Source organism: Pomacea canaliculata, linkage group LG4 (assembly GCF_003073045.1).
Source record: "Pomacea canaliculata isolate SZHN2017 linkage group LG4, ASM307304v1, whole genome shotgun sequence".
In the NCBI taxonomy this organism is placed as follows: Eukaryota; Metazoa; Mollusca; class Gastropoda; order Architaenioglossa; family Ampullariidae; genus Pomacea; species Pomacea canaliculata.
The window spans coordinates 13,944,411-13,961,770 of NC_037593.1; the positions used below are offsets into that span (position 1 = coordinate 13,944,411).

The window sequence follows — 17,360 nt, forward strand, 5'->3', positions numbered from 1 at the left end:
AAACAACACCAAGATAAAAAGAGTAAAACAAGACAAGAGTAAAACATAATGCAGGGGTCAAAGGTGTGAAGGGATGTAGGTAATATAAAGTTACAGACGCACATTATGGTGTGGGTCAGGACAGGATCGTAGTGAAGTCGTTGTTGTAAAAAAAAAAAATGTTTCTTGTGTTTAGACTTAAAGATGATCAGAAAATCAGTGTCGAATGCTGACAGGTAATCTGTTCCAAGTTGAATAAAACGCTCAAAAAAGTTTTTTTTCTCTTTTTTTTCTGCTTTGAATATTACTTTTGCTTTAATCACATCGACTTCATGGAGAAAAAAATTCATAGGAATGTAATGTCTTTATGTTGAAGAATAACACAAAGAAGGGCTTTCAGTAAGAAAACCAATGAATCTGCCTCATGGTACAGCAGACATTACAATTCAGAGAGAGTTTGCTGTGAACTATCGTTACCCCGGACTGATTTCAGTAGGTTTGACTTCCCATACCGGAGCAGGTGACCTACAGTTGTCCATGTCACTCTAAATTTAATATTTAAGAATATGTATGTCCTGATCATATAAATATATATATATAGTTGCTGTTTCTTATGGAATTTATGTTTGCTTGATGTTGTTGTGGTGGTTGGTGGTGCTCGTACTGTTTTCGTCTTTATTTATATTATTAATGATCCTTTAGCAGGTGTTTCCATGGTAGGACTACGAACAAAGGGAGATTACACTGCAAATTGTTTGTTATGCTGCTGGAAGAGTTATTTCCCGTCATGAAATATCACCAACCAAACATAGTCTACGCGTTTTGGTTAAAGTCTCATAGTCTTGAACAGACAGTGTCGACCGTCGGAGGATGAGAGATTATCATATTGTTGGTGTAACTTAATCTTACCTTTGTTTTTAACAGAGTGTTTTTGCTTTTTCTGAAAATCAAGATCAAAATGGCAGACGGAGGCAATAAGGCACCAGTTGTTGAGAACCCCCCTATCCACCCCCACAGTACAACCAGCCACCCCAGTATGGCGGAGCTCCAGGTCAGGGTGCATGGGGACCTCCACCTGTGATGGCACAACCTAATGTTCAGCAGAATTCCACTTCGAATAACACCATAGTAATCAACTCCCAGCCTGCCGCCTCTAACAACAAACTGCCTCGCACGTGGAGTACAGGCATCTGCGCCATATGCGACGACGTCCTCATCTGTGAGAAATCATCATTTCTTCTTGCGATTGATTGACTGACTGATTGATTGATTACTTGATTGATTGACTGACTGATTGATTACTTGATTGATTGATTGGGCATACTCTTTTGTTTTATCCTAAATTACACCGAGTGATTAAATTTGTCAATCCGCTCACATCTTGTGTATCTATTTTAATTATAAATCCGTTTTATGAGTCACGACTTTGATGTTGTATCATATTTTATGTATTTTATTCTAGGTTGTTGCGTCATGCATTGCTATCCTTGTGCTGCGATTCAGCTGGCCGTTGACATGGGCGAGAGTTGTTGTCTTCCTTGCTGCGTGCCGGGAAGCCTCATTGCTCTAAGAGCCAAAATGCGGACTCAGTATAACATCCAGGTAGGCACATTAATTTACTGGCACACACTTCCTTATTCATCAATTAATTGATTCTGCTTGTTCTGACATTTATTAAGTATATTTATCTTTTATATAAAATATATATTTCACCCACATTAATTCACTGATGCAGCCATGTGGTAGAGTAACTTGAATTTATGATTCGCTATAATCCTGAATTCTTTGCTCAAAAAATATTTTTTTTTATCAGTGGAGTAGGAAGATGCTCGGCTTGAGAGTGGAGGTGTGAGAGAGCAAACTGACAGTGAACTACTTTCTTGTACCCTCAATCTCTTTTTTGAGAGGGCTGCTGACCCTTTTGCCCCCTGGTTCCTACGCCACTGTCTATTGCTCTCAATGAATGTTTTTATAAAGTATGTTTTTTTTCTGGAGCTGTCACTTCATTCTTGAAACGTCACCTCGTACCTCGACATTATGAGCTATCAACCACCTTGAACTATTGTCTTCGCTCCATAGCTTGTAAGTAAACCGTTGTGTTCTGTACACGCAGGGGAGTATATGCGATGACTGCACCACGATCTGCTTCTTCCCTCAATGCGCCATGTGTCAGATGATGCGAGAGTTGAAAATAATGAAGAGCGTCACGCCGTTGGTCTAAGCAGTCCCAACGCCCCTGGAGCTACGTCACGTAACATGGACATTTGGTACAACCGTTACGCCGACCTGACTGTTGTGACGTCAGGAATTTTCGTTACCTTTATATAGCTTTACATAGCTTATGCTCTACCTTTCTTCAGAGTTTTCAAACTGTGATACATGTCAAGACAGCCACACCGACAAGCACATGATGCCGGCACAAAATTTAAAAACCTAATAAGTATTTAGGAGCTTTTGTAATTATTAAACACTGCATTATATACGAGCAAGAATAAAAATTAATTTCTTGGAGGAGGGAATTTGATGTTTTATACCGAGATAGCAGGTAAGGTTATACCACGGCAAAACAGCCAGTCCTGTAAACAAATACACACACAACAGCAAGCCTGAGATGAGATCTGAACCCGAGACAACTAATTCACTGTAATGGTGACAGATGCCATCGGACCCCCTGCATTTGTTCACAGGTCAAAGAGATAAACGCTCAGGAACATAAACAAAGATCCATGGCCACTAACTCTGAACTAATTTTAATCTTTTTAAACTTTAGCCAATAAGAAAATATCAGCATTGTCTTTGACTATAAGCCACTAATATTGTAAAAAAAATTGTTCTGCTGTGTTTTCTATTCATGTTAATGATTTAAAAAATTGGAAAATACAGTTATCTTTAAAACTTTGTGAAACTAAAAGGCTAATCCGAGGCACGCCTGAGTTTTGGTTAAAAATTTCTAACAAATTAATAGAACACTCAGCTGTTATTAGCTTTTGTGCAAAGTACGCAGTGATTTTTTTTAAAGGAAATTTTCACCACCTGAATTCGTGTTCGTGATGTCGGGGATGTTGCCATTCAATGAAGGAGCTTTAGAACTCTGCTTATAAGGTTTTGTTCAGTCAACGAACCGACATTGTTCCGTCACGGGAAAAAAAAATCAGTTCAAACGTTTTTCCCAACTCAGGTGGAAAATGAGATTCATAAATTGAAAATGTGCATGTTTTAATGAAGTAATCCATTCGTGTGAGGCTAATTATGAACTCGATCTGTAAAATTTCTATTTATTGTTACATGCATTGGTTTTGTTCCTTCCAGTAATAAATATTTTTAAAATATCAAAATATAAGTGATGCAATTATTTGTAACATTCTGTACACGTGTCGTATATCAGTGTATAGCTGACATTCCCGACTCAGAAAATCACTTATCGGAACGAGTCCTTATTGAGAAACTGTCTCTGTTGTTTTTATTTACTTGGCTTTTACACAACGTTCCTGTAAAAGCCTGCGAAGAAATGTATGACTTACCAACGAACGAAGACAAAACCAAGAACAACAAACTTTGATAGCTCTCCATATAATAATGTGATGAGAGCTCTTTCCAGAGGCTTTGCAGGCCATAACAATATCCAATTGTAGAAATATGCACATGGGAGAAAATATCAAATGTGTGTATCTTAAAAACTGATTTGGGGGGAAAAGAATTTGCCTTGAGCTTCGCCTATTTATTCGGGGAAAAAATTGTAGCCCGGTAATCGTCAAGGATGACACGGGGGACACATCTCAACACCCGTTATCACTGCACTTTGGGAACCCAAGATAACAAGAAGTTTTTGAGAAAACGTAGGTTGTACAGATAAAAACCAGCAGGGAAGGGGAGAGGTTGTGATCAGCCCCGTAATATTTTTTTTCTTACGAACAAACGGTAAAAGTTTATGAAGTCAGGTTAAGAAATATCCATTTGTATATGTCAACCAAATCTGGTTCGTTTTCCTCTGTGATCAGTTTTGCAACCTGGACATGTGTTTGCGTCTTAAGATTTCTTAAACATCTTTCTTTGAAAAAAAGCTCTTGGCAAGCATCTGTCTTTTTCCTTTGAATCCTTTACTGAGGTAAAAGTAAAACATTTTGTAGGTTGTTGAGGGAGGAGGTGTGAGAAATCACAGCTTTTTGTGAAGGGAATGCACTTCATGGGTTTCGAATTGGTGTACCTCCGGATTTGGACGAGTGCTCTAACCATTCAAACAAAGAGGTATCCCCTTTGATTCAACTATCTGCTTCCCCCAATTTATTTCCTACTATCATAGATATCCCTTGATTTTTAAACAAAGTTCACAAGGGCTGTGCAAAGTCCGTGGTTACTCACTGTTTGTCGGGGGAGCACAACCAAGGACATGCGCTGACAGCAAAAAAAATTTGATTAAATTTGCAGCGCAATGTTTGCTTAGCAAAGAAGCGACATCTGCACCACTTCTACCTCCCACCCCACCCCCAAAACCCAAACAAACAAACTTTTTAGGCGAAGACGCTTTTCTATTGGGTAGTCCAGACCAAGAAAAATGTAGTTATCTTATGTAACTTTGTGATAAGACCAGGTGAACCAACAGAAATCTTCCATATCCTCTGGGCTTTGGATATTCGTCTGACTTTGAAGCTACGTATCAAGAGTTTGGCCATTTTTGCGTGTGGACACTTTTCAGAAGTGAATCAATGTGAGTATAAGTGATTAAAAGGTAAGACAGAAATGTCTGAATTCGCACTGAAAACACGCTTATTAATACTTATAACTCTATACATTTTGGAAATCTACAGAAATATGCGATAACTGCATCCAGACAGATATTTTTTATCAATGTATACTTAAAGAACAATTTGTGCAAGAATGAAACCTTTTCGTAATATCAAAAAAAAACAACATTCATTTGGTATCTTCAGTGTTGTCCATAGGAATGGGAATTCCATGGGAATCCCATGGGAATCCCATGGGAAACGTCCCATGGGATGGGATGGGATGGGACAGCACACATTTGTATTTCCCATGGTAGTCGATACTTGATACTGTAAAATAAATTTACGCTGAAATTTGCATTGTCAGACTTTTTAAGCACAGGAAAAATACTTTTTTTATTCCAGTTTCATTATGCCATGACTTTGTTAACATGTGTGCAATGCGCAGTATTGTCCATAGGAATGTTATTACCATGGGAATCCCATGGGAAACGTCCTATGGGATTGGATGGGATGGGACAGGCATAAATTGCCATGGGATGGGATGGGATGGGATGGGATGGGATAGAAAATATGTCCCATGGACAACCCTGGGTATCTTGCATTGAGATGCCACCAGAAATCTATATTATTAAATCTTTTAAAAAGTGATTCAAAAGGCAAAAATGTGCTTCTAGCGTTCAGAAGTTTAGTCCCAGAGAGTGACTCAACTTTAGTTTATTTCAACATTTTCACAGTTTCGTTTGCGTTGCTTAAAAGCAAAAGAAAACACAACAGATGACTGTAATATCTGTCAATGTAAAAAAAAAAAGCAGCTTTTATAACGAGACAGCAGCTTTGACTCTTCCAAATCAAAATTGCAGTTTGTGTAGTTTAAGAATATCTTCGCAGGTGGCAAAAAAATAAATAAAATAAAATAAATAAGTCCGCTCTACTAAACGCTATTTTCTCCCAGGTGGCACATACACTTTAGCCATAATTGCACTCATAGGTTAGGGCTACAGGAAAATAAAGTGTTACAGTGAAATGTAACATAATGTAAGTAAAACATGTAGCGAGATCCACTAAAACTTCATGTGCCGTGGATCTTGTACCAACTAAATTTATTCTTCAACTTCTGGACATTTTATTTCCTGTCATCTTGGACATTATTAATGCCAGTTTGAGAGCAGGATGTGTTCCACGGTGTTTTAAACAGGCCGTTGTGAAGCCCTTGTTGAAAAAAACGAATCTGGATCCCTCCGACTGTACAAACTATCGTCCAGTGTCAAATTTATCATATATTTCCAAGCTACTGGAGAGGGTGGTTGCAGAGCAGCTTATGACCCATTTTATTACTTATGGCTGCCTAGATAAATTTCAGTCTGCGTATCGTCCTGGCTTCAGCACAGAAACTGCTCTTCTTCGTGTGACAAATGACATTCTTTGTAGTGTCAACTCTGGCAACTTAGTGCTGTTAGTATTACTCGACCTGAGCAGTGCGTTTGACACCATCAACCACCGCATGCTGCTCCAGAGATTGTCGTCAGAGGCTGGTATCCAGGGCGCTGCACTGCAGTGGATTGCCTCCTATCTTGCCGAGAGATCTCAGAGAGTGATTGTCGGCTCTGCAAGCTCTGAGGCGGTTCCTCTGGTGTGTGGCGTACCACAGGGATCCGTTTTGGGTCCATTATTATTTTCGCTATATGTTTCACAGCTTGGACGGGTCATTGAACGCTTTCAGATGGGACGTCAGTTCTTTGCGGACGATACACAGATTCTGAACAGTTCCCCCCCCCCCTCCGACCCGGCAGTGGCTAGGACTGCGCTTCAACGACTTGTATCTTGTTGTGTTGAGGTGAAGGCGTGGATGACCAGGAATCGCCGACGACAAGACAGAAGCGTTACTGTGTGGCCCCAGGGCCAGAAGGGAGCAGATTGGCATTAGTGCCGTGCAGGTCGATGACGCCTCCATAGCCTTTGCTGACTGTGTACGGGACCTAGGGCTGTTTATTGATGCGGAGCTCTCCATGTGCAACATGTTAGTTCGTTGTGGCAAAGTCTACTACTTTTTGAGGACTTTAGGTAGACTACCGCCCATGCTGACTCAAGCTGCTGCCAACTCACTTGCTGTGGCTACCATCACATCACGATTGGACTATTGTAACAAGTGCATTGTGGGTATACCTGCTACTCAGTTGGATCGGCTCCAAAGAGTTCAAAACACAGCCGCCAGGGTTGTCACCCGTGCAAAGTCGTCCACTGAGCACATCACCCCTATCCTACAGAGCCTTCACTGGCTCCCAATTAACATGCGCATTGTTTACAAAGTACTTTCCATTGCCCAGTCGTGCATGTCTAAAACTGCTCCTGACTATTTGCAAGAGATAGTTCCTACTTCTCAGCCGTCACGTAGCCTGCGCTCAGGCTCCCAGTCACGCTTCTGTCTCCCTGCAGTGACAGACACCAACAAGAAGCGCACTGGAGCCAGGGTCTTAAAAAGCGCGGCACCTAAGCTGTGGATGCTCTGCCATCGTCACTCTCCACCATCACCTCACCAACCACGTTCCGCAAAAAACTGAAAATCCATCTGTTTCTTTCAAAACAGTCTTAAACTACCAAGAAACACTTCTGTCTATTTTTTTTTTTTTTTTTTTGCGCAATGAGGATTCTTTCGGAATGGATACCTGCGCATTACAAATCGACATCATCATCATCATAAGATCAACACTATGCCTTCTGAAAAAAAAAGCTCGATTCTGTGAGACATTTCCGAGAAAAAGGCGAGATAACCCCTTTGAGCAAGCAGAATTTATGGTTACCTAACGGAGGGAGTTTGTGTACTCAAGCAGCGACAGACTGATAGGCGATTACAGCCTTCGTTACTTTACCCGGAAGAAAAGAATGTCATATTGAACGAAATCAAACTTTTATAGCCGTCTAGCAGGGGTACCTTCCATTGGTTGAATTTTGCCGCTCGTTCGTATGAGGTCAAAGTGCAGCATTTGCTCTGTCTTAATCATTTGCGTCTGTTGAGTTTAGTCAGTGTATAGAAGTAATGAACTGTAAATGCCACTTTCTTGTGACACTTCGTGTTCAGCAATGGGGGCTACAAAGTTCTGAGTGAAGGTGGAGACGAAACTTTGGTGCAGGACAGTCCACAGCTCGCACATTCCATTGATACCCTCCCTTTCCTTATCTCCAAATGCCCCTCGCTCCCCTGCACCCATCTTTACCCTCCTGTACAGCTCTTTCCCTCCTCTCTCTCTCTCACACACATCAACAATCTTAAATTACAATGCTGTATGTGTAGTAGAAAGGGAAGTCACAGTTTTAACTGATTAGTCTTTGATCATTTAGAACCACCAGAAAACAAACATCAAAAATAAACATGCATTGGTACAAAGTACACTCACACTTATAATAATAATAATAATAATAATAATAATAATAATAATAATAATAATAATAATAATATATAATAATAATAATAATAATAATAGTAGCCCATTTCCCCACACCTAGGCGAGTTTAAAGACTTTTAAAAGATGTAAACGACAATTAGTTGAGAGAGAAGAGCATCGCAAATTAGACAATGATACAAGCATACATGCACAATAAACATTTCCAGAAACAACTATTACTGAAGAAAAACGTTTCCTAGAAAAATATTAAACAAATATTACTGACAAAATTGTTGAAAATTGTTAACACTACAAAACAAAAATCGAACCTCGCTGCTTTATTTTTCAGCCTGTAAAATTTTGTAAAGAAAAAACCACAGTAAAGAATGCCAAAACCCCCATACAATAAGGTTTTCAGTTCACGCTTATTTGCATTACTAACATGAGATACCCACCCGTTTAGTTAAAGCTATTGTGATCTCTGTCTGATCTTTGTGTAATAGTTGTCTCAAATCTCAATTAAAACTACTGTTATCTCTGTCAGATATCTGTAATAGTTTTCTCAATTCATCCGCTCTCTAAAAAAAGTGTGAAATGGCGGAAGCACAAAGCATATCAACGCTGGACCAGCCAATGACGTATCCACCACAGTACACACAACCACCTCAGTACGGCCAGCCACCCGGTCCCCAGGCCAGGGTATGTGGGCACCTGCACCTGTGATGACTCAGCCTATGCCCAATCTCCAGCAGGCATCGACGAACAACACGATAGTCATCAACAACCAAACTGCTGCCCCGACCGTCCAGCTGCCTCGACCCTGGAGCACAGGCATCTGCGCCATGTGTGACGACATGTCCGTCTGTAAGTGATGCTTCTCTTTCCTCTACTCATTTGCTGCCATAAAAATTGCAAGCAACGAAGCCAATGGAGATGATAACGAAATTACTTTAATAATCTCTGTAAAAGTTGCGTAAGTGCTTATAAGAAATAACCTAAAAAGTGACAAAAATATAGAAAGGACACAGATCACATCGATAGTTCTGATCATACTTACAAGATGTAATAGACATTATTTTAAAAAATCCTTTAGATGATATGTTTGATACAGACGGCAAAAACACATTTATCTCGGAAGAGATATATGGTTAGATAGATGGATTGACAGATCTCCTATTTTGTGTCTTTTCCACAGGCTGTTGTGTCTACTGGTGTCCGACATGTGCGGGTTCTCAGCTGGCCTCGGACATGGGAGAGGGCTGCTGTCTGCCTTTTTGTGTAACCAATTGGCTTGTCGCTCTTAGGACGAAGATGCGAACACAATATAACATCCAGGTAAGTTACACCTTTTTTTGAAATTAAGCGTAGCCTTACATCATTTCAGTCTATTGACCAGCCAAGCAGCCATCCATCTACCAAACCAAGTAGTCGGTCGGTGGTCGGTGGTCGGTGGTCGGTGGTCGGTTGGATTCTCTTACCTCTCTCCATTAACAATTTCAGACAGTTCTCTTGACCTTATTGTGTTTCATTTGCTTGTATTTCGTTTGCTTGTCTGTCGTCCACCCTCCATTTGTTCTGTTATGTGTCACGCCATTCATTTCAGCAAGAATCACTCATTAACCTCAATACGTGAATGGATCATTTAATCAAAGAAACAGCCTCATAATCCCACATCCTTGTTCCAAAATATAATTTTAAAGCAGAACCAAACTTGCCAACACTGTGACCAGTTAAGACCCCGTTAGCATGGCTGTAAATGATCTCTCTCTCTCTCTCATGGTAATCACAGGGGACCATAATGGACGACTCCACTACAATTTGCTTCTGCCACCTGTGCGTCTTGTGTCAGATGATGCGAGAGCTGAAGCTCATGAACGCTGCCACAGTCGTCGGACGATGAACTCGGATAATGTTGGAGGCGATAATGAACCTTGTCACTCGCTTCCGCAAATCCAGCGACTTGATGTCCACCAAGATAAGCGGACATGTTTACACAATCAGCCTTTGTTCTCCATCGTTTCATCACCTGCAGTAGTGCACGAGATTGTTGTTATCTTTTATTTCACCTACCCTCCAAACTATGCTTTTATGCTTGATTACACGCAGGATGAAAGTCAAAGAAAGCTGTAAAGGAAGCAAATTATTTTCGTAATAATACGACTTTAAAAATGAACAGATTTAAAGGACACCACTTCCTTTCTTGAGACTCGAACATCAAAAATAGAAAGAGGTCAAACTCGTGATTCTCCGATTATACACAGATACGCATGTTTAATATATTTCACCAGTCTTCCAATTGATTGATTCGTTTTACAATGTAAGCGCAATCCATGTACAATCATGATATTGTGTTTTTGACAGATTTGCAGACATTTCAGTTCCTGCTGTTATTGCATTTGATGTAACCAAGATAAATGACAAAATTTAGTTTGCAGAGTTCTTTCTTAGAGATTGACCTTCAAACTTGAAGAAAAGATGTGTATCCTAAATGTATGCTTGTAGGTATGTATACAACATGCTTGTAAGGTTTGCAAGTGTGTATTCTTGTATTCATGTGTCAATTTTATGTCTGTGTTTCGAGATTTGAATAAATGATTTGATTGGTGGTTTGGCTTTCTTTATTTTTACATAAGTAGATGTGTTGTTTACCAATCAATAAAATTAAGTCAAAAATAGGCATCTGTGTTAAAATTGTCAGCTCATAAAAAAATAAATAAATAAATAAAGATACAAGATGTTCACAAAATTTCGCTTGCACAGCTATCATACATATTTCTTTTACATACTGCTTTAAATCTTCCCAAGATCTTTAAACCGTAATAAATTAACCAAGACATGCTGAATGTTATTTTTATCACCTCTACAATAATCACAAAGTTCATGTTCACCAAAGTTCCATAAAAAAGGACTTGCTTAGAATAATTCAATAACTCAAACACACACACACACACACACGCACACACACACACACACGTGTAAACTTCAAAGAAGTGTGAATTGGCCTCTCCCTGCATGCAGAAATGAATTTGCAGAGGACTATGCAGTATACAGCTGATGTAGTCGGCATTAAAGGGAGATTACCAACGAACCCAAGGCAGATCTACGCCCCGTCAATTATTCCCCTTGACATTATGTACTAAAAATCGTAACCTTTCGGTTGTAGACAAATGATGTGTTATCTGATGGTGTTCCCATTTTTTAACTATTCGGTAATCAGCCTCCATTAGCATCCTGGGTTGTGCAATAAGTTTTCGTTGCAAGTATGTTTTTTTGCTTGTCAGCTTGTCCGTCCGTCTGGTTTGTCAGTCTGTCTCTGTGTCTGCCTGTGACATCTTCTGACCCTTCCCGTGTGGCTAAGACCCCCCACGCCTACGACACCCCACTCAATATCCCGATGTTTTTACATGAATTTATTGTCGATGCTCATCAAACAAATAGTCTACATCAACAGATTACTCAATTATGCAAAAAAAAAGTGTTTTAAATGTTCAAATTATCATCATTTCACAATCAGTCTTCATTAATGTAATGATTCGTTGTCAGAGTCTCAAGACTTTTACGATCCCTGCCACAGACATGAACATCATGTTTGATAACACGACATGGTAAGGTTAACAGGTCGGGGACTGTAAGATTATACTAGCAGCTCTGTCGCTCGCATATCAACTACCCAGCCAAGCGAATCGGTTATTTCCTACCCCTCTACCCTCTTTCCTTCCCCGACCCCTTCCCCTTCATCCTCCCCTTCCTGCCGACTCCTTGCCAGGTCACCACGCACTGTCCCAACATCTGTTTCTCTCTTTTCTCTCTCGAGTATCCACCAGTGGCATTTGAGGACAGCAAGAGAAAGGTAGAGACTGATATTGTTTCTCAATGAATCTCGTGTTTAGTTCATGTTGATTCAAAATCTTTTTTAAATTTATTTACATCTTAGATTGCTTTGAACGATATAAATATTTCGAGTGTCAAACATTTCGTTCTTTGCCAATCGTATCTAAAAAAAGACAGGATTTGAAATCCACCCATGGTTTATAACATTTGTAGTGAAGAAAAGCAGTGACGACTGAAGTCAGTGTAGTCGGTAGCCAGGCAGGCATAAAGTGAAGAATCGTTGACTTGTAAAAACGGGCGCATACAGACTACTTTGCTTGTTACAGTGAGCCACTCACGGATTAATAACAGTTCTTCGCCACATCTTTGATTCAACAAGTGCGGAACAAAAAATGGCATCTGGATACTCAAATTATCCACATTACTATGGAGACTCAAAAGATATTCCACTTCAGGTATAAGGAAACGAAAATTTGGTCTATCTGTCTGTCTATCTATCAGTCTATCTGTCGGTCTATCTATCTGTTTATCTGTTTGTCTATCTATCGATTGATCGATCTATCATACTGCAAATTATATGCCTTTGTCAAATTTTAGCTTTGTTTACGACAATCACCAGCAGACTGAGTCACATAGAAGAATCTAGAATGAACATGAAAAATTAAGTAATCCTTAATCCAGAAAAAATAAAAATGGCATGTGACTTTGTCTCTTCTCGTGATCGGATGAAATTTGGAGAAATTATATCTGATAGCTCTCTGATGGCATAAATGATTACGTGTCAATCAATTGTCAGTCTCACCGTTCAGAATGCGGGATACGACTACGGGGGTTCCCAGCCAGTACTGTCACAGCCATCATCGAACACCACCAACACCACGATCATCATCAACCAGGACGCGTCCTCCACCAACCGCCAGCCGCGCTTGTGGTCAACAGACTTGTGTGCTTGCTGTGACGACATCGGAGTTTGTGAGTACCTGCCACTCTACAAGTCTGGGGGGCAGGCGAAACCAAAATACTGTATCAATGAATTTTTAAAACTATAGATATAAATTAAAATAAGATTTAACTTTCCTAAATTTTCTAAACCCTTCTGAACATTTATTTCACATTTACCCGAAAAACTACCTTACTGTCTTAAGCATAGACTTCCTTGATCTTAGAAAGTCAAGCTGTACACTTGTACACTTATTGTTTTATCTATTACTGACGCTTGTCACTCGTGGTTACCTTTCTGTCACACTATTTTTTTTTAATTTGCACGTGAGCTGATCACGTAAAATCGACGTAATCGTCACGTAGCTGTATAATGTTGTAGGCTGCTGCGTCGTCTTCTGTGGAACCTGTGCAGCAATCAAACTGTCGCAGGACATGGGGGAGCACTACTGTGTCCCCTGCTGTGTGCCCGGCTGGCTGATTGTTCTCAGAACAAAACTTCGCATGCAACAAAACATTCAGGTGAGATCGATGCCCGTAGTAAAGCTTGCTGTAGTTTATATCTCCGGCAAACATCAGACTTTTTATTCACCCACCCACCCAACAACATCCCACCATCAACACAAAAATATTAATAGTGTGTATTGCACAAAATAATAGTATAATAAAATAATGTTTGTATATATTTGTATTAAAGGTGGTGGTATGCACAGGACAAAGAATTCGGTAGAAATTCGTTCTTGTATTGTCTGTGTGTATTTGTTGTCTGGGACTTTTACATTTAATTTCTGTTACATATTTTTTTTGTCTTTCCCACAGGGTACTGTCATGGATGATTGTTGTAGAGTTGTTTTCTGTGGTAACTGTGTCATGTGTCAAATGATGCGGGAAGTCAAACACCTGTCGAGAGGCCCGAATGCAATGTAGTCAGATGCCAGGAATGTTCTGGTCTTTCTCCCTGCATGTTATTTGTAACTGTAATCATTGAAATGTGTACATGGACATGACACAGCTAGTGACAGTCAACAGAAAAGAGTTCTGTCATAAGATGTTGTCACGACTATTAAATAATTATTACGATGGTGATTAATCAAACGATCAGTCCTTCCTGAAAGTAAATGAGTTAAATAGCAAACTAAAACTGTGAGAAATCATGTATAAAAATTAAAATTTACGAACAGAAATTTATTTCTATGAATATATAATTACACATATCAACGTTTTAGACTCATTTGAAAACTCGTCTCATCAACATTGGCGAAATCGATCTCGCTTTTATCATGAAATATTTTATTATGTAATAAAGTTTTTTGTCATTTATTGCCTTTCGTCTGATGTTTCCTCTTTTTGAGTGAGTGACAGTCAGACAGAGCTCAGAGACGAAAAGCAAAAGAAGAACCACGACAGGGAGAGTAAAAATGTAAGAAAAGTGTTAATATAAATATTAGTTTAGTAAATACTCCCGACGATAGACCGTGACAAACCCAGGCAATTCAAATCAACGTTTTACCGATCTTCCATTAAAATGGATCTTTTATTAAAAGATTACCCTTCATCCTTTTTCTTCACATAGTCTTCGAGTAAAAGCTTGTGAATAAGGAGCATGTTCATTTTATCCCAGTGCGTTCAGATACTTACAGAGCCGCATATATTTCTATACATTGCGCTGTTAATGTTTAAAAAAAAGTTTATGGATGCCTTTGAATGAATGTAATGTTGCACCTGTACCCGGTTTTTATTTATCTTCCGATATACAATGATAGTACTTTATCTTTTACCTCCATAATTTTAAAAATGTCTTAAGATTACAGGTGAAGAAGCTTTCTCAATCCCTCTTACTGACACTTGTTTGATCACAACAATCGTTGTCCAGTGAGATTGTGTACCCGCTGAGTATCCTTATAACACGTTCAAGGTCGCCTTTTGTGTGGGTGGTATCGACCAGTAGATAATAGATAATAGATAATAACCTCTTCAGACCTGCTTCCTGGGGCCCGATGCATAGCTGGTCCTTAGGCGCTGTCTATCCGAGTAACGTGTTACCAGTGTCAGCAAGCTGACTAGGTTTATCTTTCATGATATGTTTATCGATTATCTATTAAATCCGCACAAATATGAGTGATATTCAAGCAGCTTGGCAAAGGTTTTACGTCGTTTTCATATAAACAATTTTTTCGAGCTGGGCCAAATGTCCATATTTAGCCACAGTCCTATTGCCTAGAGTCGTGTTGTGAAGCCAGATCCCAGGTGAATAACGAAGAACTCATTGCTAGGTCATTAGATATCAGTTTTATTTCGCTTTTGTTCATCCAGTCACTCCCAGGTGGATATTCTGAGTGAATAAAGGCTAGCGAGTGTAGAAGGTAAGTTTTATACAAGAAATTTACAGTTTGTATCAGAGTTGAGATAGGAGTCAGAATTATTTTAAGCATATTTTAAACAACCAGACCAGATTCCAGTTCACTGCAAGTAATAAGCAATCAAAAGTATTGAATACACTATTGCTTATGAAGGACAAAAAATATAAAGCAGTAGATTGTAGTTTTGTATATTTACACGCCTAAAAAGGCAACTGTCTTTACATTTGATTTGACCCAAGCTATTTGCTTTCTATTTTTATCCAAATTTTCTTTATGTCAAGCTCCTTAAAATTAAACATGTATTTTATAACGAGAAAAAGGTTATCATTATTCTCATTCTCACATCCCTGTAAAATTTTAGCAGGGCTTCTGCTTACGCAAAAAATTGCGTACAGTACGCATTAAAAGTTCGGAGGACCCCTTCAATTTTCGTCAATGGAGTCCCCTTCAAATCTGGGCGAAGAACAGGGATCCCTTAAAATTCTGAAGAAGGGGTCCCTGGGACCCCAAAGAATTTAGCCTTAGCAGAAGCCCTGATTTAGAATAAAAAATTATCTCACTTGCTTCACTCTTTGAAATGAAGTCAGAATGGATGAAAAACCAGCGGTGGACGAGGCAGGGAATCATTCACTACAAGACTACAACCAGCCACCCCAGTACGCACAGCCACCCCAGTATGCCCAGCCACCCAATGCTCCAGTGCAGGGTATGTGGGGACCAGCACCTGTGATGACGCAGCCGATGACTTCCATGAACACCAACAATCATCAACAACCAACCTGCCCCTATCATCCAACTACCCCGAGTTTGGAGCTCAGGCGTCTGCGACATGTGTAACGACATGGGCATTTGTAAGTTACTCCACCCACCCCCTTCTCTACCCGACTGATGGCATCTATGACAGTGACTGTGACATCGTAATTACAGTTGTTAGTTTTAGCATTATAATGATCCTCGTGGAAACGACCCTCACGTACACATCAAGAAGATGACAGCTTTGGAAGTTGACTAATCCGTGTGTGTAACATTCACAGTCACACTCTCCACCAAAAGAAGACCTGACACTTAGGTTCACTTTACACTGTGCTGTTTGCTACATAATAATTTAAGTATTTATTTGTATACAGGCTGCATGGTTACGTTTTGCGGGATGTGTTCCGGGTGTCAGCTGGCCATGGACATGGGAGAGAGCTGCTGTCTGCCTCTGTGTGTACCCGGTTGGCTTATCACCCTTAGAACGAAGATGCGAACACAATATAACATTCAGGTGGGTACCATTAGGAAGTAGCAAACCTCCAAAGCTAAAAGTCACTTTGGATTGTGGGATGTATTAACACTGAACTGATAAACAAGTTTGGATTAGTATATAGTGGCGGAGGAAGATGTTTGGCTTCGGGGGGAGAGGTGGGCGGGCAAACGCCATGCTGACGGCGAACGACGTGGTTTACTTTCTTTTTTCTTAGCTTACCCTTCCTCCATCTCCTTGTCCCCCTGGTTCAGACGCATATTGACCAAAAATTCAAAATCTCGAAGGTTTATCCCAAACTACTGAATTCCATTGACCTTCACACACAACTTTGTGAAATGTTATCAAACGTTTGACATCCACCCTGATTTAAAAACGGTCTTTAGAAATATGTGTGAGCAAGTAACCCACGTGTTTAACTCCATTCAGGGAAGTGTGTGCGACGACTGCAACGCCATTTGCTTCTGCGGCCCTTGCGTCATGTGTCAAATGATGCGAGAGCTGAAGCTCATGAAGACCACCACAACAGTCGTCGTGCGATGAACTCTCCCGACGACACTGCGACCCACGCCAATCGCTTCGCGGAGCCACCGACGAAGCACACCGAGACCAGAGACAACTTCTTTTTTAACAAAACTATGGAAATTACTATTATTAAATAAAGTCAGCTGCAACTGGTTACATCCTTTTTGTCCTGCATTTTTTTTGAAAATTACGTTTCCATGCTTCAAACAACATTCACATGCTGACATAACATTTGTATAAACAATAAAAAGGAGGAAGTGATGACTAAAACACATATCTCACATAAAATTTATAATACAGAGGAAGAAAAGGTGACTAACCTGGATGTCACCTGAAAGTCTTGTACAGGAATATTCGTGATTGAGGAGAGACTACT

At 39.9% G+C, this 17,360-nt stretch overlaps 2 protein-coding genes and 1 long non-coding RNA gene across 4 annotated transcripts; all 3 read left to right on the top strand.

Annotated features, from left to right (window-relative positions):
• The first annotated feature begins 4,567 nt into the window (after nt 1-4,567).
• Nucleotides 4,568-10,951, top strand: LOC112562359 (cornifelin-like). Of its 2 annotated transcripts, none has more exons than XM_025235594.1 (4): nt 4,568-4,684; nt 8,672-8,947; nt 9,279-9,418; nt 9,873-10,951. In XM_025235594.1, exons 2-4 carry the CDS (start codon nt 8,785-8,787, stop codon nt 9,981-9,983), a joined length of 414 nt encoding a protein of 137 aa, XP_025091379.1. In that variant the 5' UTR covers nt 4,568-4,684; nt 8,672-8,784; the 3' UTR covers nt 9,984-10,951. The 2 variants fall into 2 exon arrangements, with proteins under 2 accessions (XP_025091379.1, XP_025091380.1); XM_025235595.1 differs by having other exon boundaries at nt 4,652-4,684; nt 8,628-8,947.
• An 863-nt stretch (nt 10,952-11,814) lies between these two features.
• LOC112562391 (cornifelin homolog) lies at nt 11,815-14,120 on the top strand. The gene is made up of 5 exons (XM_025235638.1): nt 11,815-11,933; nt 12,241-12,369; nt 12,724-12,886; nt 13,236-13,375; nt 13,673-14,120. Exons 2-5 carry the CDS (start codon nt 12,307-12,309, stop codon nt 13,778-13,780), a joined length of 474 nt encoding a protein of 157 aa, XP_025091423.1. The 5' UTR covers nt 11,815-11,933; nt 12,241-12,306; the 3' UTR covers nt 13,781-14,120.
• Nucleotides 14,121-15,064: 944 nt separating this feature from the next.
• On the top strand, nt 15,065-16,480 carry LOC112562287. The gene is made up of 3 exons (XR_003098837.1): nt 15,065-15,216; nt 15,797-16,064; nt 16,341-16,480. It is a non-coding gene; the product is annotated as an uncharacterized LOC112562287 (long non-coding RNA).
• Nucleotides 16,481-17,360: the final 880 nt, after the last annotated feature.